At 45.7% G+C, this 26364-nt stretch overlaps 1 protein-coding gene across 1 annotated transcript in view; it reads right to left on the minus strand.

Annotated features, from left to right (window-relative positions):
* Positions 1–26364, minus strand: part of DNAH17 (dynein axonemal heavy chain 17) — a 1486981-nt gene that overhangs the window by 983502 nt on the left and 477115 nt on the right. Inside the window, exon 18 of the mRNA XM_029599137.1 lies at positions 22043–22225. Coding sequence (XP_029454997.1) covers positions 22043–22225 — 183 coding nt within the window. The remainder of the gene's footprint in view (positions 1–22042; positions 22226–26364) is intronic.

Consider the following 26364-nt stretch of genomic DNA (forward strand, 5'->3'; position numbering starts at 1 on the left):
CTGCACCGAGGAAGATGCTACTGATGCCCTGGATGGCTTCGGTGTCGGACGGTCACTGTCCCCTTGCTGCTCCCAGTGAGGTTTTTCAATGAAGGAAGATTTTCCTGCCGGTGATGAGTGGGCAGAAGTCGATGGAGTTAGTTTTATCTTGAAAAGAGACTCCATTTTTTCCAAACAGGCACGCCTGCCCTTCGGGGTCATTTGAGCGCAGCTAGGACACAGACGTACATCGTGTGATGAGCCGAGGCATAGCACACAGACATTGTGCGGATCAGTAATGGACATCGTGCGTGGACACTCTGGGCACTTTCTGAAGCCTGTTACCATGGCGAAAAAAAGGGGCCGCAAAATGGTCAGTGGCCTGTGGGAACCGACAACAAGGTAGCAGGGACCGACAGGAGATGGTGGAAAATTACTCACTGAGCATCAGGAAACGGTGTCGCGATGGGAGACCCCTATGAGGGACCTTTTTAAAGAAGATAACTTCAAGTTTTTCTGTGAGGAAAAGTGGTGAAAAAATTCTCACAGAGCTCCTAACCGCGAGACAAACTGCAGCGTGGAAAAAAAGAGACTGAAGGGAGACCCCTGTGTCTACATGCCCACTGACACCCCTGTGTCACTGGGCATGCTCAGTGTGCTAGTCAAAGTTTTAGAAACTTTGATAAAAGTATTCTGTGACAGGGCTCCATCTGATGACGTCACCCACATATGAGGACTACCATCCTGCTTGCCTGGGAGAATACATTTTTTCTGATGGAAAACTAGCCCAGTTTCAGTAATCGTGTGCCTTATTGCTATAAGCCCAGCAGGAAATATTTCTGGTCTTTTTTTTTTTAATTATTTCTAATGTGCATATCTCCTGGTATTTCTTTACATGGTAGTTAGTATTTTTACATTTTGGGAATTTCTCATGGCTGGACTTAATGCCAACTCTGGGTCTGAAGTTAAATTTGCTGTGTTAAATGGCGTGCATTGGGTGTCTCATCTACATGGAATTTACATGTGATGAGCACTATTGACTATGCAGTTGTTTGGGCGCACGATTTGGAAACACTAATCTCTTTATTATATCAGGTGCTAGTCTAGCGCATCCAAAATGTGTGTCCAAATGCACGTAAATCTGGGCACTGGGCTGGATGAACTTTATCACATCAGCCTGAGAGGCACTGAATGCTATGCCCTGTCTAGCGAATACATCCAATCTATAATGCCTAGGAAACGGACTTAAAGTCATCTATGTGGCTACTTTATAAATGTCTATAGGGCTTATAGCTCCTACCTCGGCCCAAGAGAATGCTTGTGACCTTCTCAAATGATCCTTGCTGTTGTCAGGGCTTGTTGACCTTGTAACAAGTATGCTAAAGAAATTGTTTCTTTAATCTATCTAGCAATTGTTCCTTTAGAGGCAGCCTCTGTAAAGCCTGTTGGAGAAGTGGATCTCTAGTGCCAAGGGGTGGTTGATGCTGCCTAGTGAACAAGCCCACTATGCCCACCCTGTCGGCTGGTGGAGAAACCCTGTGGTGGGACCAAATAGAACTTCATCTATACTAGCCCTGTTCCCCACAGTTTGAGCCCTTGGATTCCAGGGACCGGCAGGACTTAGGTGGGTCCCCAAGGAAATCCAAGAGAAGAATCCAGGCAAATGTAAGTCAAGGCAGGTGGCAGACAGCAGAAGTATGGAGGCCAGGTCAGGGTCAGGATCCAGGAAGTCAGTCCGAGACAAACGGAACAGACAAGACAGACAGGACCAACAGGACAAGCAAAGGAGGGAACAAACAGGAACTAGACAACCAACAGAGCTCAGAAGAGCAAGGGACAAGGCAAGGAATGACAACAAGGAACACAGATCAAAGTACAAGGCAGGAACAGGTCAAGGAAAGCACCAAGCACTGAAACACAAGGGCACTAGGGAACCTGTTGCTGAGGCACTGGCTGGTTGCAAGAGACTTTCTTATATATTCCTGGAGGATGTAACATCATCAGCAAGCGCCACAGGAAGTCCTGGCTAGGGGACCTATAAAGGCAGTCCAGAGTTGGAAGAAGATCTATCCCAGGTCCTTGGAAAAGCATGCTGCCGGAGGCTATGTTGGGGTCGGTTCAGACCAGAGGTGAGGGGCATAACAGCCTCTCCTTGGTGCTTGCTACCAAAAACAAGAATAACCTATCTGATTTATGAAAATCTTTTGTCAATTCTAATATCTTTTCAGACTTCTTCTAACACCTAAGAACTTTAGAGATTCAGTGCCCACTCTGCTTTCTACCTTACTAAAAGCTGAAAAACTGAGATGAAAAACTGAGATTATCTTTGGTAAAAAGGATGGTTCTGAGATAATTGCTACTGAATCTTTGTTATCTGAGTCAAAGGCTCAAAAGGTGCCTTAGCCAATGCTCATAATACTACATTTGAATTTTATTGTGGGATTATTGGTCTAATTGGGGGACATAAATGTTTAACTCCATGAAGAAAACACAAATAATCTTGGCAGGCTGCAATGGACAATCCCTTTATTCTTCCTCTGAAACAAGATATTGCTATTTGAACCTTTAATGAATTTATGACTAAACCTTTATCTAAGCTCTTCTGTAAGAATGAAATATCATCCCGATTTGAGCTCACCATGAGGATAATGAATTCAGTCTACAAGAAATCTCAAATGCATGCCAGACTCTTACATAAGCAAGAGAAGTTGAACTCTTTTTTTTAAATTTAAGAGTATTTTAGTTACTGAAGGAAAGTAACCTTTTTTCATTAATTGAAACTCTCAAGAGCCAAGCTGTGAGAATAGAGAAGGCATTTGACTCACAGCAGCTTTAATGACTGAAAGACCAACAGTCTCTTTAAATCCACATACCAGGGAGGTCACGTGATGCTGTGAGGGGGAAAGACGCACATTTCCCCTTCTCGGCGCCCTCGCTCAACATCTGGCCCCATCTACCACCCTTGGAGACTTAAATTTATCATCTGAGCTCTGGCTGAGACTGTTGTAAGGTGCTGCATTGCCTCGAGTTGCCATGATTTCCTGGCAATCCAAAAAGGACAGAGAAAAAGAAAAACACCGGGTGCGACCCTCAGAGAGCCTGATTGAGGGGGAGGAGCAACCCCCGGATGCGGTAGCACAGGCAAATTTGGCAGAAATCAAAGCGGCGATCCAAGAAACGATTAAACCAGAATTACTATTAATTTCTTCTAAACTAACAGAGCTGACCACTTCCATTCAGACTTTTAAAACACGCTTCGAGGAGGCCAAACAATGAATCTCGGGCCTACAAGATGGCCACCATTCTGTACAGCAGGAGCTGGCTGCACTTAAACAAATGGTTACTAAACACTCAGAGCACATGGAGGATTTGGAGAATTGCTCGAGGCGATCAAATCTCCGGTTCGTTGGCTTACCTGAGCGCCTTTCCGACCGTGAGTTACCCAAATAGTGTCTGACCACACACCTATTTTATTAGAAGTGAACAGGTCTGTTTCTCACTCTGGAGGTCGTTGGTGGCGCTACCCATAATTTCTGGTGGAAGACCCAGTATTTCAGGATTATTTACGTTCTAAATGGGATGAATACTCACATTTTAACAGTGATCATAGGTCAGATCCCATCCTGTTTTGGTACACTGCTAAGGCAGTGCTGAGGGGGAATATATTAGCCTTTCTAGCCCGTCGCAGGAAATTATTAGACAAACAATTAGTGTCTTTATCTACACAGCTCCGGCGGGCTCGTCAGGTGTTGCAGCATAATCCCTCGGCTGCTGTTAGAGAAACTTACATTGTACTCCAGACTGAGACTAATACTTTGTTACATCAGAGGGCCAAAAAGGGTTTAGCATATTATCAATATCGATTGTTCCAATATGGGAACAAACCGGGTAAGATGATGGCCAATCTTGTTAAATCTCAGCGGGCATCCTGGCATGTAACGGCAATTTATGCCTCTTCAGGAGGATTGGTGCAGGATACCCCCTCAATTTTACGCTCCTTTCAGGATTTCTACTCCGTCCTATACTCAAAGGAGCAAACGAGCTCGATTAGCCTTGAGCAATTTTGCAGTCGAGTGAATATTCCCTGCTTAATGGTAGAACAACAATGTAGTTTGAATAACCTTATTTCCGAAGAAGAGGTTCGGTTGGTCATCAAAACGGCTAAGAAGTACAAGACCCCAGGGCCAGATGGCTATATGGCCGAATTTTATAAGACAATGCTGGACTCCTTAGCTGGCCCTCTTACTAATACTTTTAATGCATTGATACAGTCGGGTTCCTATCCACAACATATGAATTGCGCTAATATCACCTTGATTCCTAAGCCTGGGAAGGACCCCCTGAAGCTGGAGTCATACCGTCTGATTTCACTGCTAAATGTCGACCAAAAATTTTTGGCAAAAATTATGGTGGATCGATTGGCTACTATACTACCTGGGTTGTTTGGATCTGGCCAGGTGGGCTTTGTCCGACATAGGCATGCCTTAAGGTTTTAACGGCCATGACCCTGTGTCAGCATGAGGGCATCCCCCACTTGGTGGTCAGTCTTGATGCGGAAAAAGCGTTTGACCGAGTGGAGTGGGATTATTTATTCACATTCTTCAATTGGTGGGAATCACGGGGTTTTTTTATCAAGCAGTTCAGCTGTTATACAATGCACCTATGGCTACTATAGTGACTAATAACTCTCAATCAGAATCCTTTCCCATTAACAGGGGTACTAGGCAGAGGTGTCCTTTATCCCCCTTGCTTTTTGTTTTACAGCTTGAGCCCTTATTGGGAGCTATTCAAACCACATGCAATATAAAAGGAGTTCGATTTCAGTCAGAAAAGTTTAAATATGCAGCGTTTGCTGATGATATTTTAGTTTTCCTGACAGACCCCACTCGGGGGACCCTTCCTGTCTCTGGCTATCGCTCCTCGGAGGGCCTTCTGCCTAGGACCTCTGCCTGCTCTGTTCCCTGGGGCTTTCTCTGGAACTTTCACTCTGCTACAGTGAGTACCCCGCTCTGCGGACCACTGCCGTACCATTGCTACCAAGAAACCCTCATCGGTGTACCCCGCTCTGCGGACCATTGCTGTACCCTTGCTCCTGTGGAACCCTCATCGGTGTACCCCGCTCCGTGGCCCAGGGGTATACCCCACTTCACAGGCTCTGGGGCTCCCAGTGCCTGGCGTTAGGGATGTGAATCGTGTCCTCGATCGTCTTAACGATCGATTTCGGCTGGGAGGGGGAGGGAATCGTATTGTTGCCATTTGGGGGGGTAAAATATCGTGAAAAATCGTTAAAAATCGTTAAAAAATCGAAAAACCGGCACATTAAAACCCCCTAAAACCCACCCCCGACCCTTTAAATTAAATCCCCCACCCTCCCGAACCCCCCCCCAAATAACTTAAATAACCTGCGGGTCCAGCGGCGGTCCGGAACGGCAGCGGTCCGGAACGGGCTCCTGCTCCTGAATCTTGTCGTCTTCAGCCGGCGCCATTTTCCAAAATGGCGCCGAAAAATGGCGGCGGCCATAGACGAAAAAGATTGGACGGCAGGAGGTCCTTCCGGACCCCCGCTGGACTTTTGGCAAGTCTCGTGGGGGTCAGGAGGCCCCCACAAGCTGGCCAAAAGTTCCTGGAGGTCCAGCGGGGGTCAGGGAGCGATTTCCCGCCGCGAATCGTTTTCGTACGGAAAATGGCGCCGGCAGGAGATCGACTGCAGGAGGTTGTTCAGCGAGGGTTCCGGCGCCTCGCTGAACGACCTCCTGCAGTCGATCTCCTGCCGGCGCCATTTTCCGTACGAAAACGATTCGCGGCGGGAAATCACTCCCTGACCCCCGCTGGACCTCCAGGAACTTTTGGCCAGCTTGTGGGGGGCCTCCTGACCCCCACGAGACTTGCCAAAAGTCCAGCGGGGGTCCGGAAGGACCTCCTGCCGTCCAATCTTTTTCGTCTATGGCCGCCGCCATTTTCGGCGCCATTTTGGAAAATGGCGCCGGCTGAAGACGACAAGATTCAGGAGCAGGAGGCCCGTTCCGGACCGCTGCTGTTCCGGACCGCCGCTGGACCCGCAGGTTATTTAAGTTATTGGGGGGGGGGGGGGTTCGGGGGGGTGGGGATTTAATTTAAGGGGTCGGGGGTGGGTTTTAGGGGGTTTTAGTGTGCCGGCTCACGATTCTAACGATTTATAACGATAAATCGTTAGAATCTGTATTGTATTGTGTTCCATAACGGTTTAAGACGATATTAAAATTATCGGACGATAATTTTAATCGTCCTAAAACGATTCACATCCCTACGCGTCTCTCTGCCACATCCACGCTTCATGGGCAGAATCACTCTACTTTTCTAATAAAGATTCAAGGACTCTCAAGCTAGAACTAACGTCAGCTCCCTGTGCTGACGTTCCATGACTCCACCACCACCTGGAGTCACTCTCTCTAGCTTCCTCTGCCTCTCATCTCTACTCTCTCTTGCTCTCTCCAGGCCCTGTTGCCCTACACACCTCACAGCTGAGACCTCGCCTCCCGACGGTGAGGCTCATGGGGCTCCTCACCGTAGGCAGTACCATCTCTCACCTCGGCCCAGGGCCCACATACCCACAAATCCTAACATAATGTTTGAGGTTTAGATTCCCCTAAATATTTAACTAATCTTTCAAGCTCTTCTTCAAAAAGAGTTTACCTTTAAAAGGTAACATATATAGGTAAGTTTTTAACCATAAATCAGTGGCCCAGTGGTGAAGCCAGAGAAATCTTCTGGCACTCATTGATAGGGTTAGAAATTTTGCTAATACTCTTATGTGGTAATAAAAGCCATCAGATAAATAAGCAGTAGCAGACTCTAATGTTGCTATCTCATCTCGCTCTGTAAGCTGTTAGATCCAATGCAATAGAGCTCTAGCAACATAGCTTGTGCAAATTGCCACTTGCAGTGAGAATGGATTATTTCTTTTATATTCTGCTTTTTGGCACTTCAAAGCAGATTACATTCAGGAACTGTAGGTATTTCCCTATCCCCAGAGGGCTTACAATCTAACAGGCATTTGGATGCGCGTTTTTGATGCGCTAGCTGTACCCCTTATTCAGTAAGGGGTAATAGCATCGAAAACGCGCGTCCAACCCCCTTGAAACTAATAGCGCCCGCAACATGCAAATGCATGTTGATGGCCCTATTAGTTATTCCCGCGCGATTCACTAAGTAAAATGTGCAGCCAAGCCGCACATTTTACTTTCAGAAATTAGCGCCCACCCAAAGGTAGGCGTTAATTTCTGCTGGCACCGGGATTTCTGCTTTTCTGTACACCCTCCGACTTAATATCATGGCGATATTAAGTCAAGAGGTCCCAAAAGTAAAAAATAATCAAAAATTTAAAAAAAAAATTTTAATCAGCCCGTGGCTCGCGGGTTGAAAACCGGAAGCTCAATTTTGCCGGCAGCCGGTTTCAGAACCCATGGCTGTCAGCGGGTTTTGAAGAACAACGCCGGCAAAATTGAGCGTCGGCTGTCAAACTCGCTGACAGCCACCGCTCCTGTCAAAAAAGAGGCACTAGGGACGCGCTAGTGTCCCTAGCACCTCTTTTTACCGCGGACCCTAATTTGAATAAATTGTTTTTAGTGAATCGTGCGCACAGGAGAGTGCGCCCACTCTCCCTCGAACTTTACTGTATTGGCCTGTAAGTTTGTACTTGAGGCAATGGAGGGTAAAGTGACTTGCCTAAGTCACAAGGAGCAATGGTGGGATTTAAACGCTGGTCTCCCTGGATCATAGCCTGCTACTCTAACCACTAGGCTACTCTTCCACTCTAATTTGCTTAAAATTAGTTTGATCTATACTGAGAATCCTTTAAAGCTGCCCCACCTTCCACGGGAATGGCTGTTTTCCTAATGACAGCCAATACCATTGCATCAACCCTTGGTTATTGGAAGAAACACTCTTGTGCTTCCAAGGGCAATTGGTATAACTAATTAAAGATTCTCAAATGCCAATAACCTGTTTCTGGGGTTTCCCAGTCAGAAAGCATCATAGCCTCTATTCTGGGTGAGTAAGAATTTTGTAGAATGCTTTGTGCATATCCTTTATATAGGTTTCCATTCCAGGGGCATTTCTATTTTGCTGACAGTCTTAATGCAGAGATAGCTTGAGAGATCAAGGCTGAAAAGTCTAATTAGGACTTCTTCATCCCCTTCAGAATTTATTTCCCCTTCCATGAGGGGTTCATGACTGCTTCTCATATATGCCACCTTATTTTTAAAATAGGAGACAGTAGAAATCCTGGGGGATATAATTCTGATAATTCTTTTTTGAGATCTACTATGGAATAATTGCACTTCATCTGTGGAAGATGAACTTGCTTGAGTGCAAACGTTTCCAGTCTCTCCCTGTCCCTGAAAAGCTTGAAAGGCCTGATGCGGGAATTAAAAAAATTCTGGAGGGTATTCACTTGTTGATAGGCCACTAAAATCTAAATTTGATCTGATCTGCTGAAAATCCTATGGCAATAATTTTGGGGGCTCCTGTGATGGAAGGAGAGACTTTTCATGGATCTAGAAGCTGGATGTGGTGGTTTCAAAATGGCCACCGCATCATTTTCAACAATGGAATTTTGTAATTCAACGATCTCCAGTAAGGTTAACATTGGCTTACTCTTTGATTTAGAGGAGGTTCCAGGTTCTTCTGATATTTGAGCTATTTTTATATTTTCTTTTACGTCCGCGCAGCAGACTGGACACAGAGAACTGTTTGAGCTTGAGGTGTGCTTGAGGCCTCACGCAGTGATATTTTTCTGCCATCATAACTTGAATCTAAAATTACAAGCTTTCTTATTTATCCTCTGATCAAAAAAAATTGCTAGGGACTAGCTACTTACCCTGGCTAAATGAATTAGTTCCAGTCTTACCTTTGACCAGCCATTTCTGATTAGAAATAACAGCTTATAATGCTTCATTTAAAATTCTTCTCTTTATTCTTGCCTTGGCAAGAGGCCAGTTTCCAAAGAAAAGCATTACTTTTATTCTCTAACAGAACCCTCTTATTCTGGAACTGGAAGTAATGATAAATTAAGGGCTTGCTTTTCTGCAGGATTTAAAGCTGCTGGAGCTTGCTCCAAAGGATGAATTTTCTGTTTCAAGACAATACAATTAGAACTTACTAGTTGAGAAATTTCACTTAGAAATATTCAAATTCATAAACATGAAAGTATGCCTTGCCAACATCCGTCCTTCCAAGCGCAAAGAATGCTGGCTATAGTCTGATTCTCTGCATGACATTTGCACTAGTGATTTCATCATTAAAAAAAACTGCCTCCAACTGCTGGATGAGAGATGAAACCCACATATTCTAGACTGGTGTAGAAGAAAGAAGAGGAATCATGTTTGAAGTGGATAATGACTGGAGAACAGTTCTTTGATTCTTTATTGACTCCATTGTTTCATTAATTTTGTTCTCAAATAAGTTGTAAACTGCATGTGTCCTCTAACTTCTCATTGATTTCTTTCCTGAGACCAGAAGCAAGCAGCCATGCCAGACTTTTTGTCTCTATACCTCTGGCTGGGACTCTAGAATACTGGTTCTCAACCTAGGCCTAGACAGTCAGGTTTTCAGGATATTCACAATGAGTATGTATGAGATAGATTTGTATGTATTGTCTCTATTGTATGCAAATCTCTCTCATGCATACGCATTGTGAATATTCTGAAAATCTGACTGGCTAGGTGCCCCAAGAGGGTTGAGAACCTTTGCTTTATAAGATGTGTAAAAGAGTTGTAGATATAGCACATGATATATTTTGAACATTCTTCAGTGTCTTTCATGATTTCAGTGAATTGTTTGAACTCCTATTCAGACAATTTACCGGCATATTCTCTTAAAATTGCTAAAGAGGTTTTGATCATTTGCAACTGGTGGGCTTCAATTCTAGATTGTAAAGTTGGGCCTTAAAATACTTTCTTGCCTATGGTGTCAAGGATTCTTGACTCTTTACCCAGAGGAGTATTAGTATATGTGTTAAACTTCTTGGCTTTCTTAATGGCTGATTCTACAATTAGAGAATCATGTGGCAATTGGTCCTGGGCATTTCTGTATTCTATATTTGATATCAACATTTTTAGCTAATGATGTGAAATAGAAAGGAAAGACTTCTATAATTTCATCTACACATCCAGTAGTGCTGGTTGCATAGGGACAGCTCTAAATTGCATTGGTAGTTGTATGCACTAAAAACAGCCTTTCAGTTCAGTGATGTTCTCTTCCTCTTTTTAAAGACTGAATGGCATAGTTTTAGACATCTTTTTTATGAATGGTGAATACGTAATATTCTCTGGTGGTATTGATGCTCTATTTGGCTCAGGAGATGGAGGTTCGGGTAAAAGGTTTCTGGTTATATATTTAATTGAATCATAAGAACTTTGAAAATATACTAAATATGATAAAACATACAGTAGTGAATGCAATTTTACTTCTTCTGAAGAAATCTTAATGGGTTCCTCCATTGTTTTTTTCTCGGTTTTTACAAAATAAGTCTGTGGAACCCCAGCTTTTAACTCTTCTCTTAAGCGTTCTAAAATAGGTTTCTAGAATCTTGTGTCACTATTTGGTAATTGCTTCACATAAGTTTTCTCAAAATATGTCCTTAGTCTTTGGGACGAATGAATGACAATATGGTAGTTAGAGAATGGAAGTGTTGGCTCTTTTTCGCTCGTGGAAAGGAATCCTTCCAGTTGAAACAAAGGTGGCAACAATCTGACACTTATAGAGGCTGATGATTCCATAGTATGCTTATATTTAGCAGTTTTCTTCTGCACCTTACCTTCTGCGTTGTTCTTCTTCGGCACCATGTTTCATATGCGCCAAAGACTTTGCACTAGTTGGCACTATGTTCTGCATATGCCAAAGTCTTTGTGCTACTTAGTGCCAAGGACTCCATGCAATAGTGGTGTAGTCCATGTCTATATTTTGGCACCATTTGCCTGCTTTGTGCCTGTACTGGCACTCCTTGGCATGGATGGCTCTGCGCCAGTGTTGGACTGCTTGTACTGCTGATCATAATGCCTCAGTGAAGGGAATCTAACCTCATGACTGTTCAGTGCAAGTGATCTATCCCATGATTTATTTTGAGTCTGAAGTGTCCACAGATGGGGATTTGTTGTGTTAGGTGGTCTGCGGGCTACCCCTGCGAACCACTGCACTCATCTTCCTCAGCTGGGCTAGCTCTGCCCCTCTTCAACGTGGCAAATGCAGCTGGTCAGCAATGCAGCAGGATGCTGCTCCTCCATACAGCAAGACACTGCCAAAAGCACCAATTGCACTTAACTTAGGTGCACACATGCACCACTTCTGGATATTTAAAGGGACCACGGCGGGAAAGTCCCCACGGCCTGTAGAGATGACTTCAGTCAGCCCTATATAACAGCAGCTCCTCAGAAGCTACTCGCCTCATCAAAAGGTCCAGCTACTGCCTAGTAGGGATGTGAATCGTTTTTTGACGATTTAAAATATCGTCCGATATATTTTAAATCGTCAAAAATCGTTAGAGGCGATATATAATAGGAATTCCCCCAATTTATCATAAAAAATCGTAAATCGGGGGAAGGGGGAGGGGGAGGGGAAGGGGGAGGGCGGGAAAACCGGCACACTAAAACAACCCTAAAACCCACCCCGACCCTTTAAAATAAATCCCCCACCCTCCCGAACCCCCCCAAAATGTCTTAAATTACCTGGGGTCCAGTGGGGGGGTCCCGGTGTGATCTTCCACTCTCGGGCCACGGGTGCGTTGATAGAAATATGGTTCCTGTCCCCCTGTCTCCCATATGGCCGGCGCCATTTTGCAATACGGCAATATGGCCATACGGCCGGCGCCATTTTGCAGTACGGCCTGAGTATTGCAAAATGGCGCCGGCCATATGGCCATATTGCCGTATTGCAAAATGGCGCCGGCCATATAGCCGGCGCCATTTTGCAATACGGCAACACGATTCGAGTGCAGGAGGTCGTTCCCGGACCCCCGCTGGACTTTTGGCAAGTCTTGTGGGGGTCAGGAGGCCCCCCAAGCTGGCCAAATGTCCCTGGGGGTCCAGCGGGGGTCCGGGAGCGATCTCCTACGCTCGTGACGTCGGGGGACAGGAACCAAAATGGCGCCGGCGCTACCTTTGCCCTATCATATGACAGGGCAAAGGTAGCGCCGGCGCCATTTCTATCAACCCGAGAGTGGAAGATTTATTTATTTATTTATTTATTTTAAGTTTTTCTATACCGGCATTCGCGATAAATATCGCATCATGCCGGTTTACATTTAACAAGTGGATAGGGAACAAAAAGGTAAAAAATAACATTGATCCTAATAATAGTAATAAATAATGATAATAAAAGATCACACCGGGACCCCCCCCACTGGACCCCAGGTAATTTAAGACATTTTGGGGGGGTTCGGGAGGGTGGGGGATTTATTTTAAAGGGTCGGGGTGGGTTTTAGGGTTGTTTTAGTGTGCTGGTTTTCCTGCCCTCCCCCGATTTACGATTTACACGATATTTAAAAAAACAAAACCGCAACGATCCGATTCCCTCCCCCCCCAGCCAAAATCGATCGTTAAGACGATCGATCACACGATTCACATCTCTACTGCCTAGTAGTGTGTGTTGCGTCCCTGCATTCCAGTCTTCAGACTTTGTCCAGCTTGTCTTCAGTCTTCGTTCCACATTGTTCCATTTACCTTGTCTCCTTGTTCTTGCCTGCCTGCCCTGCCTATCCGCCCCTCTTCTCTTCCCTCAGACGGATACTTGGTTTTGACTTCAGCTTGGACCCCGGATACAACTGACTGCTGCCTACCTCTGACCATTGCCTGGACCCCATATATGACTGACTGCTGTCTGCTTCTGACCATTACCTGGAGCCCAGATACGACTGATTGCTGCCTGCCTCTGACCATTGACTAGACCCCGGATATGATTGACCACTGCCTGCCTCTGACCCTTGCCTGGATATCAGATATGCCTGACTGCTACCTGCCTATGACCCTAGCTACTACAGACCTTCTCATGTGCCATCAGCAAAGACCCCAGCTAAATCCTGCTGGCCCTGGCACCCAAAGGCTCAACCCGAGTGGAACATGGGCTGGTATAAGTGAAGGTCTCGATTGATCTCTGCTTCGCCTGGGTCCATCTGCCAATGGTGGGAACTTGCAGGGCTCCTCCCTGCAGGTAGAGTCAATCCTGCCTCAGCTAAGGGGCCACAGATACAACAGGATTGAAGTCTCTTTTTATGATGTTTCGACTTTTTGTGTTCCAATGAACTTTTTTCCTCAACATTTGATCTCAACAGACCAGTGCCCTCGGGAACATTCTGCCACAGGGGCTGCAGATTGTGCTGTCATGATCTGGATCTATGCATCAAAGGTACAAATTGTGTTGGTCTGCAGACGCCAATTTGTGGCGGTATTTACCACAAGATTTTAAAAGGCTTTACCCTTTTCTTTCTGAGGAAGATTTTGTTGCCTACATTATTTGCTGTTCTCCTGTATCTGCAACTCTTCATTAAAAGATCTTCTTGATTTCTTCTCTCTTTTTATCATATCTGATGAGAGAGATGTGTCAGTTCACAAAAGGCCAAAATTATAATGAGGGAAAGGCAGCAGTGCTAGTATGGGAATTTCTGCGCATGCCCAGAACATACTCAAAGAAGTTTCTGGAGTAGGAGAGAGTGATGGCCAAATTGGTGCCATCAGATGACGTTATCTATCTTGTGTAGCTCATTTGTTGTGCTTGTCCATAGAGAATAGAAATCCAGTTCAAGGTCTAGTGACCTAACAGTCATGAATCCTGAGTCATTCAAGTGCTCCTGACAACAGGCTATATCAATAAAGACAGAGAGGTTCATATTCAAAGCCATTTAGCTGGAATAATTCACAAGTTATCCAGCTAAATGGCAAGTATTTGAATATTGAATCACTATAAAAAAAGAAGCATTCTTGGATGGATAAGGTTATCCTGCTCACTTAGCTGATTTTCAGTTATAATTGGAAGTCTAAAGTTATCTGGCTATATATGGCCTGATAATTTTCCACTTAATCAGATATCTTCAAATATATCCAGTTCCATGGCACTGTTAAATACATTTTTATAATGATCTTGTGGGTCTGTAGTCCGATTCCCAACCCTCTTCCCAATCTGTCTTAACTGGCTCTGCTTGGCCAAACAGCCCCCTCTCCAAGCCCTCACCGATGACTTTGAAAAAAATATTCTGAGGTTGTAGATCAGCCTCTCATCCCTTCCTTCCCTGTTTTTTTTTAATGCTCCCTACAGCATTCTCTCCCCATCTGCATGCTCAGGAACATGAATTCCCCATCCCCACTGGACTCTGAAAACCCTTGCCAGGAGCAATGTATCTCTTACCCACTCCCAGGACTTCCAGTGTTGCTCTGACAAGAGAAGCGCTGGAAATGTAAACTTCCTGCAGCTTATGCTTCTTGCATTGATCGGATAGGAAGGGCGCTGGAGTAGCTGGAGCGCAAGCTGCAGGTAACTTGCACTACCAGTGCTTCTCTTATCAGAGTAGCATGGGAAGTGGATAAGAGATATCTCATTCCCAGTAGGAGTTTTCAAAGTCCGGAGGTGGGTGAGGTGGGGGTTCAGGCTTCTGAGATTGCAGGTAGGTAGAGGGTGGTAGGGGGACAAACGGGAAAGGAAAATTAGTTTCTTACCTGATTATTTTCGTTCCTGTAGTACCATGGATCAGTCTAGACTCCTGGGTTTTGCCCCCCCCCCCCCCTAGCAGATGGAGACAGAGCAGTTACCATAACAACGCTCCAACTATAAATAGAATGGTACCACCTACAGTCCGGCAGTATTACTCAATGTCAAAACAGAATGGAACTCTCAAAGCCATCATAAATATATATAATAAAAGAAACAAACTGGTCCACTGAACCCTCCTGGGACCTGAACCTTGAAAAAAACCACTTGAGGACAAAACATTAAAAATCTCTGTCAAGCTGAAATAACGAAATAGATAAGAACCGAGCGGACTCTCCCGTTCTTCCATGCCTCTGATAGGCAGGACTCTGGACTGATCCGTGGTACTACAGGAACGAAAATTATTAGGTAAGAAACTAATTTTCATTTCCCTGTACGTACCCAGATCAGTCCAGACTCCTGGCATGTACCAGAGCTTTCTTACCTGGGATGGGATCCGCTCGAAGCACTCTCTCTCCAAATCCTCCTGAAACTGGAGCCTGGACATCCAATCTGTAATGTCTCGCAAACGTATGCAGAGATTTCCACATAGCCACCCTGCAAATTTCCTGCAGTGATACCATTTGACACTCTGCCCAAGACGCCGCTTGTGAACGAGTAGAATGGGCATGCAGATCCGTAGGAAGAGATCTACAACGAAGGAGATAGCCCGAACTAATAGCCTCCTTTAGCCAATGAGCTATAGTAGCTTTGGACGCCTGCTGTTCTCGTTTAGAACCATTCCACAGCACAAAAAGATGGTCAGTCACACGAAACTCATTGGTAGGGATGTGAATCGTGTCCTCGATCGTCTTAACGATCGATTTCGGCTGGGAGGGGGAGGGAATCGTATTGTTGCCGTTTGGGGGGGTAAAATATCGTGAAAAATCGTGAAAAATCAAAAAAACGTAAAATCGCAAAACCGGCACATTAAAATGCCTAAAACCCACCCCCGACCCTTTAAATTAAATCCCCCACCCAAATGACTTAAATAACCTGCGGGTCCAGCGGCGGTCCGGAACGGCAGCGGTCCGGAACGGGCTCCTGCTACTGAATCTTGTTGTCTTCAGCCGGCGCCATTTTCCAAAATGGCGCCGAAAAATGGCGGCGGCCATAGACGACACGATTGGACGGCAGGAGGTCCTTCCGGACCCCCGCTGGACTTTTGGCAAGTCTTGTGGGGGTCAGGAGCCCCCCCCCCAAGCTGGCCAAAAGTTCCTGGAGGTCCAGCGGGGGTCAGGGAGCGATTGCCCGCCGCGAATCGTTTTCGTACGGAAAATGGCGCCGGCAGGAGATCGACTGCAGGAGGTCGTTCAGCGAGGCGCCGGAACCCTCACTGAACGACCTCCTGCAGTCGATCTCCTGCCGGCACCATTTTCCGTACGAAAACGAATCGCGGCGGGAAATCGCTCCCTGACCCCCGCTGGACCTCCAGGAACTTTTGGCCAGCTTGGGGGGGGGCCTCCTGACCCCCACAAGACTTGCCAAAAGTCCAGCGGGGGTCCGGAAGGACCTCCTGCCGTCCAATCGTGTTCGTCTATGGCCGCCGCCATTTTTCGGCGCCATTTTGGAAAATGGCGCCGGCTGAAGACAACAAGATTCAGTAGCAGGAGCCCGTTCCGGACCGCTGCCGTTCCGGACCGCCGCTGGACCCGCAGGTTATTTAAGTCATTGGGGTGGGGGATTTAAGTTAAGGGGTGGGGGGTGGGTTTTAGGGGGTTTTAGTGTGCCGGCTCACGATTCTAACGATTTATAACGATAAATCGTTAGAATCTCTATTGTATTGTGTTCCATAACGGTTTAAGACGATATTAAAATTATCGGACGATAATTTTAATCGTCCTAAAACGATTCACATCCCTACTCATTGGTAACCTCAAGGTAACGCAGCAAAGCTCTGCGAACATCAAGCTTCCGCAAGCCACTAGCCAAAGGATCCGAACAGTTTAAGTCCGTGAAGGCTGGCAGCTCCACCGATTGGTTGACATAAAAGAGGAAACCACTTTCGGCAAGAATGATGGAACCATCCTTAAAGAAATGCCCGAGTCCAAAATTTGCAAAAAGGGTTCCCTACAGGAAAGCACCTGGAGTTTTGACACCCTACGAGGCCGAAGTATGACCACCAGAAAAATCACCTTTAAGGTAATATCTTTTAGAGTTGATCTCTTCAAAGGCTCAAAAGGCACCGAGCAAAGGTCAGTGAGTACTAAATTCAAACTCCATGACGGATAAGGATGCCAAAGCAGAGGACACAAGTGTTTTGCTCCCTTAAGAAATCGAACTACATTCGGATGTGCCGTTAATGCTACAGCCTGGATGGAACCACGCAGACAACCAAGTGCCGCAACCTGCACTCTGAGAGAACTACATGACAACCCTTTAGAAAGACTGGATTGTAAAAAACATAGAATATCCAACACCGAGGCCTGGATAGGCGCAACCTCATTGTCCAAACATCAAGACTCAAAAACTTTCCATACTCTAACATATGTGAGATTGGTAGAAGTCTTACACGATTAGAGAAGCGTAGCTACTACAGCCGGAGAACAGCCTTTGCGAGTTAACCTCTGCCTTTCAAAAGCCATGCCACTAGACAGAAGCGATAGACGTCCTCCAAACAAACAGGCCCTTGATGCAGCAGGTCTGGGAGAACCGGAAACCACAGAGGACTGTCCACCGCGAGACTGAGAAGGTCCGCAAACCAGGGACATCTCGGCCATTCTGGAGCTATAAGAATGACCTCCGTTGTATGGATCTCTACCCGCCAGAGCACTTTGCTGATCAATGGCCAAGGTGGGAAGACATAAGGCAGAACCTCAGTGGGCCAAGGCAACACTAGGGCATCTACCCCTTCTGCTGCCGTCTCTCTGCGACGAGTGTGGAACCTCATGCTTTGGCATTCCAAAAAGTTGCCATCAGGTCCATGCTGGTTGTGCCCCATGCATCGCATATGAGTTGAAAGGCGGTCTCTGTCAGCTCCAATTCTCCAGGATCTAGACGGTGATGACTGAGAAAGTCTGCCTGCACATTGTCCACGCCGGCGATGTGAGACGCTGCTATGCTTACCAAGTTTAGCTCTGCCCAGCTGATCAATTGGCGAGCTTGTATTGCCATTGGTTGACTTTTGATTCCTCCTTGGTGGCTGATGTATGCCACCGAGGTCACATTGTCTGAGAGAATTCTGACCAACTTGCCCTGGAGGAGAGGATGGAAAGCTTGCAATGCTATCCATACCACCCTGGTTTCCAGTTGATTGATCGACCAGAGCTATTCGACAGGGGACCAAAGTCCCTGCACAGATTTTCCTTGGCATACTGAACCCCAACCTGAGAGACTGGCGACTGTGGTGACCACTGTCCAATGGGGCACCTCCAGGGGAACTCCTCAGGTTAAATTGTCCGTCACTAACAACCAATTGAGACTGGCTCACACTGTCTCTGTAAGCGGTAAAGGTAGATGAAAAAGCTTGGAGACTGGGTTCCATTGGGAAAGTAATGTGAACTGTAAAGGTCTCATATGAGCAAAGGCCCAGGGTACCAGTTCTAATGTTGAAGTCATAGACCCGAGAACCTGTAAATAATCTCTGACTCTGGGTGGGTGCTTGAGCATTAAACCTCAAACTTGGACTTGCATCTTGGAGATGCGTTCCATGGTAAGAAAAAAACTTTGCCTTGCTGAGTGTCGAAAGGAGCACCCAAGGCCATTGACAAGCTATATCCTCTAGGGATGTGAATCGTTTTTGAACGATTAAAATTATCGTCGCCCATATGACAAAGTGAGGGCAAAGGTAGCACCGGCGCCATTTTGAATATTGGCAATACGGCCCGCGTGCAGGAGGTCGCTCCCGGACCCCCGCTGGACTTTTGGCAAGTCTTGTGGGGGTCAGGAGGCCCCCCCAAGCTGGCCAAAAGTCCCTGGGGGTCCAGGAGCGATCTCCTGCACGCGTGACGTCGGGAGCCAGGAACCAAAATGGCGCCGGCGCTACCTTTGCCCTGTCACATAAGGGCAAAGGGCCACCGGCGCCATTTCTCAACGCAGCCATGGCCAGAGAGCTGGAGATCGCGACGGGACCCCCCCCCCCACTGGACCCCAGGTAATTTAAAACATTTTGGAGGGGTTCGGGAGGGTGGGGGATTTGTTTTAAAGGTTCGGGGTGGGTCTTAGGGTTGTTTTGGTGTGTCGGTTTTCCCACGCCCTATTTAACGATACAATACAAATGCCCCTGACGATAAATCGGGGGCATTTGTATTGTATCGTGCACTCTAACGATTTTAAAATTATCTGACGATAATTTTAATCGTTCAAAAACGATTCACATCCCTAGAGGATATAACTTGTCAATGGCCTTACTCACTTTCAAAACCAGATCTGGGGTATCCCATTCTCGGAAAAGCAAATCTGTAGCTGAGAAATGAAAAGGAAAAGAAGAAGCAGGGCCTCTCAGACCCAGCAACACAGGATCTATAGCACCCAATTTAGATTCTTCTGGGGGACATTCAATGCCCAATTCTGCTAAAATAGCAGGAATAAGGGGACCCAACTCCTCCTTTCTAAAAAGGCGCACTACCTTTGGGCCATCCCCCTCCTCAGCATGCGTCCCACACATTGTGCTATGGTGCTGTAAATCAGAGTCTACATCCACCCCCTGCGGAGGTTTGGGCTGGAGGTCTGGGTCATCTGGATCAGTGTCCTGACTAGAAGTATCTAGAGTAATCTGGGAAACCCCTGACCGACGGATACATTTAGGCTGAGTAGGCTCTGCACCTCCCTTAGGGATAGACCGTTTCTTAGCAGAAGACATAGAACTCTGAGAAATATCCTTTTTGCCAGATTGCAGCTTCCCTAACTTCCTCTCCTTGTAAGCTTTATGGAGCTACAACACAAATTGTGAGGAAAAAGAGGAAGAGGGTCAGAAGCCCCCTTGGGGCTATCCTCCATGGCAGGGGAAATAGGGTGTGAAGGTTCCCTGTCCATTGGAACACCTTGCTGGTGAGAAAGAGAAGAACGTAAAATCCCTTCCCCCGGCGCTGCACTAGTCACAACCCTGAAAGACTGAAAAAGAGCCCTGTTCCCACACTGAAAGGGAACTGATCAGCTTTAGAGTGAATTGCAGCAGAGGTCCCCACAGGGACTCGGGCAGACTTTGCTTTTGCTAGTTTTGCAGATTTAACATTTTTTCCGGCTCCCGACGACCCCTCCCCCCGGGATACAATCAGAGCAAAGATCCTCCCTAGAGAGTTGCACACGAGCCGACCCGCACGCGCAGCAAACCGACGAACGCGACATCGAGTTATGACAGAAAAATCAAACAAAATACAAAAATTTTTACAAAAATCATGAAGAAATAGCCAAAAACAAAAAGCAAATGCTGCGCTGAGACAAGGAGAGAGAGAGTGTCGACACGGGAGAAAAAGCAAAACTTTTTTTTTTTTTTTAAATTATAAAACTTGCCCGGCAGTAGTCCAATATGCTGATCCCTTCCGGTGGAGTGAGCCGGACTCCCCGGTATCGCACCCAGCTGCTGAGAAGATAAATATGGCCCTCGACCCTGTGAAGCAGCTGCCTCAGACCAGCGTGGGATAGTTCTTTCAGAACCTAACAACCACCTGGGAGGCTAACGACCACTGTGCTGCCACAAGCTGCTTTCTTATGCTCCTTTTTTATTTTTAAATAAAGCATAAACAAGCCAGAATATAAAAGACAAAACCCCCCCTAAACTAATTAAACACAAGAATAACCAAGTAAGTACCCAGCCCAGACTATAGGTTTGGAATCTCCCCCATCTGCTGGAGACAGAAGAATACTGCCGGACTGTAGGTGGCACCATTCTATTTATAGTCGGAGCGTTGTTATGGTAACTGCTCTGTCTCCATCTGCTGGGGGGGGGGGGGCAAAACACAGGAGTCTGAACTGATCCGGGTACGTACAGGGAACCTCCTTTTGAAAAAAAAAAATAGGGGCAAAGGGGGTGGGGTTTTGGTGGGGTGGGGGCTGCTTGGCCAGCATAGCCAGATAAGACATATTGTGGAGGGGGTGGGAATAGGACTGTAAGCCAGCAAGGCACTTTTAAAAAAAATAGGGAGAATAACTTTCAAACAACTGTGCATTGCAGCATATACACATGGTCATATGCGTATTTGCTATAGTATTTTATAATACTCACATATGATATATGCATGTTTAATAAAATTTGCATAATTCTACCATGCAATACATATTCATATGTAGGCTTATGCACAAATATATGCAATCCATTAAACCACGTATATCAAGGGATTGAACGCAGATACTTTACCCACCTATTTTAAATATATACATGCATAAATATACTTTACAAGTGAAAGTAAACTAGCACTTACGTAAGTCCTGATTTACACACACAAATCAGCCAATTTTAAAACATGTGCATGTCAACTAGTTTACCAATTAGTCCACCAGTTCATCCAGTCCTTTTCCAGGTCATCACGCCTCTCCTGGCTTTTCAGCCTGAATTTCCCTCAGTCCACCCAGACCTCCCACCCTGTCAGTACTACACAATAAACGCATTTAATATCAATTACACCAGATAATTAGCATGTATAAAAATATACAAATACGTTGGAAAATATAAATGTGTTTTTTTAAAATAGCAAATTACATGCGTAACTGTTAACAACACTGCCCCGGATTGCCCCTTTTTTATATGCGTATATGTGCAGATGAAAGTGAACATATGCGTGTATTTCAACCTTTATAAAATATGGAATATCCGAGGAGAAGCTACTTATGCACATATATGCTATATTTTATGCGCATGACATTTTGAAAATTCATCTTGTATTTAATAGTACCTCCTAACTGGATATCTTTTGAAGATATCTGGTTAAGTAGCAGGTTATCCAGCTATACAAGGCCAAATAACTTTAAACCTAACCACTCATATTAAAAAACTGATGGGTTGCCAACTGGCTCCAAAGTTCAGGACAAGTGAATCCAGTCCTTGTTTTACTTTACCGAATTCAGGGACTTGTAGTTCTGAATTTTCCTTTTGCATTTCCTTAGAAAAGCAAGAAAACAAGTCTCTGCATGCAATGGGGTAAATCCAGTACAAGATCAACCTGTCCTGAAAATCTGGAGGCAGCTGACAGCCCTTTTGGTTAGCTGGATAACTTTAATCAGGGATATTCAGCAGGGCATTTAACTGCTGTATGTCTAGGACAAGTTACCCAGCTAACTTTAGCTGGGTAACTTGTCCACTCGCTGGCTTACTGAATATGGACCTCAGAAAGTTATTATGAATAACCTGTTCCAAATGAGAATATTATTAAATCTCTGTTAACACAGGAAGAACATATTTCATCATAGAACTAACCTTATAGCTGGGTTTTTCTCTAGCCAGTCGTGTTAAAAGTTGAGCTGTTTTGTATACATCACTCATCAAATTTTCTATCATATCCAAGAAGCCCTCAGATACTCCCAACCCCAGTTGTGGAGAGAATATCAAGTCACCATTTTCTAGCTGTAGACGCACTTCAAATAATGGTGTTGTACCAACCTAAAATATAATCAAGTTGTTTGCATTATCATAATGCATAATAAACAGAATTACTTATGGATCAATTCACCCCAGTATTTTGGAATTTCAGAGGGCAAATAACTGAGGAAATTTAAAATTTGCCAAATAGCAGCTACTGTAAGTGTCAATTTAGGAGATATGCAGGGTAGTCAAGAAAATATTTAACATGGCTCAAAAAAGGGCCACAGGATGCAAAGTCACGATCAACACTCCATTAATAACCTCAGTTCCACCCATGAACAGGTTCAGAAAAAGGTATCTACCCATACAATTACACTCTTTATACTTGCCTCCTGGAGCCCTGAATCTCACAAACATTTACTTCAGTTTAGAGCAGGAATATGTCGGACTTGTGCCTGCCTGAGCCATGCAGTTTAGAAAATGTTTTATGGGGAGATTTGTCAAAATTGTTTTCTTTCCCTCTTGTAGAAAATCCAGAGAGCTGTACCTTACCTCAGTCTTCCTTTTATTCTTTCACGTTACACCCACATGAAATGTGAAAGAACTGTAAGGTCAGAAAACCCAAATGGTGCTATGGCAAAACAGTAGTTTGTCATTTTAAACTCCTTTTACTGAACCGCAGGTAGCAGTTTTTCAAGGTCACCAGCAGCTGGCACTGAAGGGGTTAATGTGAGATAGTCTCAACTGATAACTCTGCTGCCAGGCTCCAAGGAGTGACAGTTAAAATACTGTTTGTGGAAAGTAAGACATACAGCTGGGCTTGGACTGTCAAACCTTACAAAAAATTGGCACTTTTAACTGAGATAGGGGGCAACACTTAGTCCTATAGTTTTCAGCAGAAAGTAAATGTTACTATGTAATCTTTTTCTATTTTACCCTGCCTGTTGCAATGCAGATTTATGTAATATATTTTACCTTCACTGTGCCTCCTTTTTAACAATAAAATTTTTAGTGAACATCCTATGGACAGTTCAATGGCATATATTGTAGCAATTTTCAAAGCCTGCTTACATGGGTAAAGTGCATTTACCTGTTTAAATGCATTTTAAAATCAGATCCTTAGGGAACAGCTTGAGGGCAGCATACTTGCCCAAAGGCAAGTAGAACCCATTTAGAGTGTGAGTGGTTGCCAGGAGAGTGGCACATTTGCAGGTGTAGCCAAAAAACTTACGCATTTCCTACTCGGTGTACTGTCAGATGGCCACTAGTTCAACCCCTGGTGAGCATTATTTATTTATTTACAAATCTTGTAGTCTGCGATTTCCAAAAATTTCTGTTCAGTGCAGATAACAACTTTACATAGATAAAACAATAACAAAAATACAATAAAACAATTAAAGCAAATTTGCTTACTGTAAACAGTGTTTTCCGTAGATAGCAGGATGATTTAGCCATGCTGTCCGGGTAATGTCATCCGGTTGTCAGAGGGCAGAGTTTTATCTCTAAGCTCAAAAAAGTTCTTCTTCTGCGGCTGCATGGCTACTTCCCATGCATATCGAGCAGTTCCCTTCAGCTGATTAAGCAGATGTGCAACGGTAGTCGAAGGTTGTCCAGGGAGGTGGAAGGGGACGCATGGCTAAATCATCCTACTAACTACAGAAGACACTGTTTACGGTAAGCAAACTTGCTTTTTCCGTGGATAAGCAGGCTTATTTAGCCTTGCTGTCTGGGAGTCCCAAGCTAAAGGTTGCTTGCTATAATGTAATGTCTGTAGATGTTTTAAGCAACCTAACGTTTGTGGACAGCCATTATTTCTGTTGGACGTGATGCAACACCACTGATCCCACTGCTCTATCCACCGCTGAATGCAGATCGACAGTAATGGGAAGTGAATGTGTGAACTGATGACCACATTGCTGCTTTGCAGATTTCTTGAACTGGAATGTTATGTAAATATGCCAATGAAGTTGCTGTTGCTCTAACCTGATGTTATTTTAATTGGATCCTTGAGCACTAGGGAATGAGACTCATAGCAGAACTGGATGCACTGCGTTATCCAGTTTGACAGCGTACTCTTCTTTACTGTTTTTTCTGGGTATTCAGGTTTGAAGGAGACGAAAAGTTGTGAGGTACATCTGACTGCTTGATTTCTCTGTTTGTAATATGCAAGGCCTCTCGTGCAGTCTAATATGTGTAGCTCTCATTCCCTTTTATTCGCATGAGGTTTAGGGAAAAAGTGTTGTGCTCAGGGGTGGACCCTTGTCCTGGAGCAGTAGAGAACGGCTCCCTGGTAGGGACCAGGAAGCACCTGCCCCCAGGGGGCGGAGCACTGGAGGAGACAGAGGCTAGGATGAGCTTCACCACTGGAAGCCCGAGGTCCCCCTGGGTGGAGCCCGTAGGGACCCGAGCCGCTTGGACTTAGGTGGACCTCACAGAATCTCCTGGAGAAGTAGTAGACAGGCATGCCCATGGACAGCAGGAGAGTGTGATCGGACTCGAGGCTGTAGGTCAGCTGGAGCAAGGAGGACCAGAACAGCATAGACAATGACAAGGCAAGGGACAGGGCCAGAATCAGGAGACGTAGTCAATGGCAGCCGAGATCAGAATCCAAGGGTCAGTCGAAGAGGCAGGGTCAGGTTCCAGAGGTCAGATGAGGTCACAAGGCAGGCAGAGGTCAGGATCCAGGCAGCAGACAGGATGGTAAAGAGACAGGCCAAGGTCAGTACCAGAGAGACAGTCCAAAGGTACTAACTGGGGAGACGAGACAGACAGACGCTGGAACAGAAGGACGCTGGAACAAGGCTGGAACAGAAGGATGCTGGAACAAGGCTGGAACAAGACTGAGAACACAGAGGCAAACTAGTACACTTACAGTGCCGACCCGATTGCCAAGGTAATGAAGTTCAGGCAGGAACTTCCTTATATTGAGCATTCAATCAGGGCGCACCACGGAGCTAGGACCCGCCCCTGGCCCTAAAATAGACTGGGCGCAGCGTGCACGTGTAGGGGCATGGCCAACGCCACTGGAGATGCCGAACTCCGGTGTGAGGCCTAGTGCGTAGTGGAAGGTCCGGCAACCACTGCCGCGGGATGCTGAGGCCTGGAGGAACTCACGGCTGCTGCTGGGGAGGCCGACCCATGCTCTGCAGAGGAACCAATGAGGTGAGCAGGCCCGTGCGTGGGCCCGTGCATGGGCCAGCCGCGGACGGGGCCCGTAACAGTACCCCCCTTCTAGGCCTCCCTCTACGCGGTCTAGGCTTATCAGGATAAGTCCTATGGAAGGTTCTGAGGAGCTCTTTATCGAGAATGTTGTGGGAGGGTTCCCACAAGTTCTCCTCAGCCCCATAACCCTCCCAGGCTAAGAGAAACTCCCATCTACCTCAACGCTGACGGACGTCGAGGACCTCTCTTACCTGGAGAGATGAGTCTGGTTCAGTAGAGATCCGAGGTGGTGACTCATGACACCATGACACCTCTCAATTGCTCTCTGATGACTCCATGTAGCCACATACTACTCAATTGCTCTCTGATGACTCCATGTAGCCACATACTACTGCTTGTATATTTGTAGATATGTTTTACATTTTGCATACTGTATTCTCTTTAGTTTTCATTTTTCATTTTGCTAAATTTCACCTCTCTGTGCTTCCTTTTGTATTTATCAGTTGCCCTGTTCCCCCTTTCCCTGTTTATTGTAATTTTCCACCTTTTTTACGTTAAAATGTAAACCAATATGATGTGTATTTTAATGTCGGTATAGAAAAGCTGTTAAATAAATAAAATAAATAAATAAATAGAGGGAGGCCTGGGGGGGGGGGGGGGTACTGTTATTGGCCCCGTCCACGGCTGGCCCATGCATGGACCCACGCACGGATCTCTACAAGAGGGCCAGGAGAGGACCAAAGGCTTCAACAGAGAGACATGGAATGTGTTGTGGATACCCATGGCACGAGGTAGCTGGAGCTGATAAGACACTGCTCCCACTCTTTGAAGCACCAGAAATGGGCCAATGTACTTGGGAGCCAGGCAATGAGAAGGGAGTCTCAATCTTATGTGTCAGGTGCTTAACCACATCTTCTGACCAGGACGGAAGAGTGGAGTTGGACGTCTATGGTCATCAGAAGTACGCTTGGAACATTCAGCGGCCTGAGAAAGGTACACTTTGACTTGATTCCACACTTGCTGAATGGTGTGAGCCATGGATTGCACAGCTGGAG

The sequence above is a fragment of the Rhinatrema bivittatum genome, chromosome 4 (genome assembly GCF_901001135.1).
Source record: "Rhinatrema bivittatum chromosome 4, aRhiBiv1.1, whole genome shotgun sequence".
In the NCBI taxonomy this organism is placed as follows: domain Eukaryota; kingdom Metazoa; phylum Chordata; class Amphibia; order Gymnophiona; family Rhinatrematidae; genus Rhinatrema; species Rhinatrema bivittatum.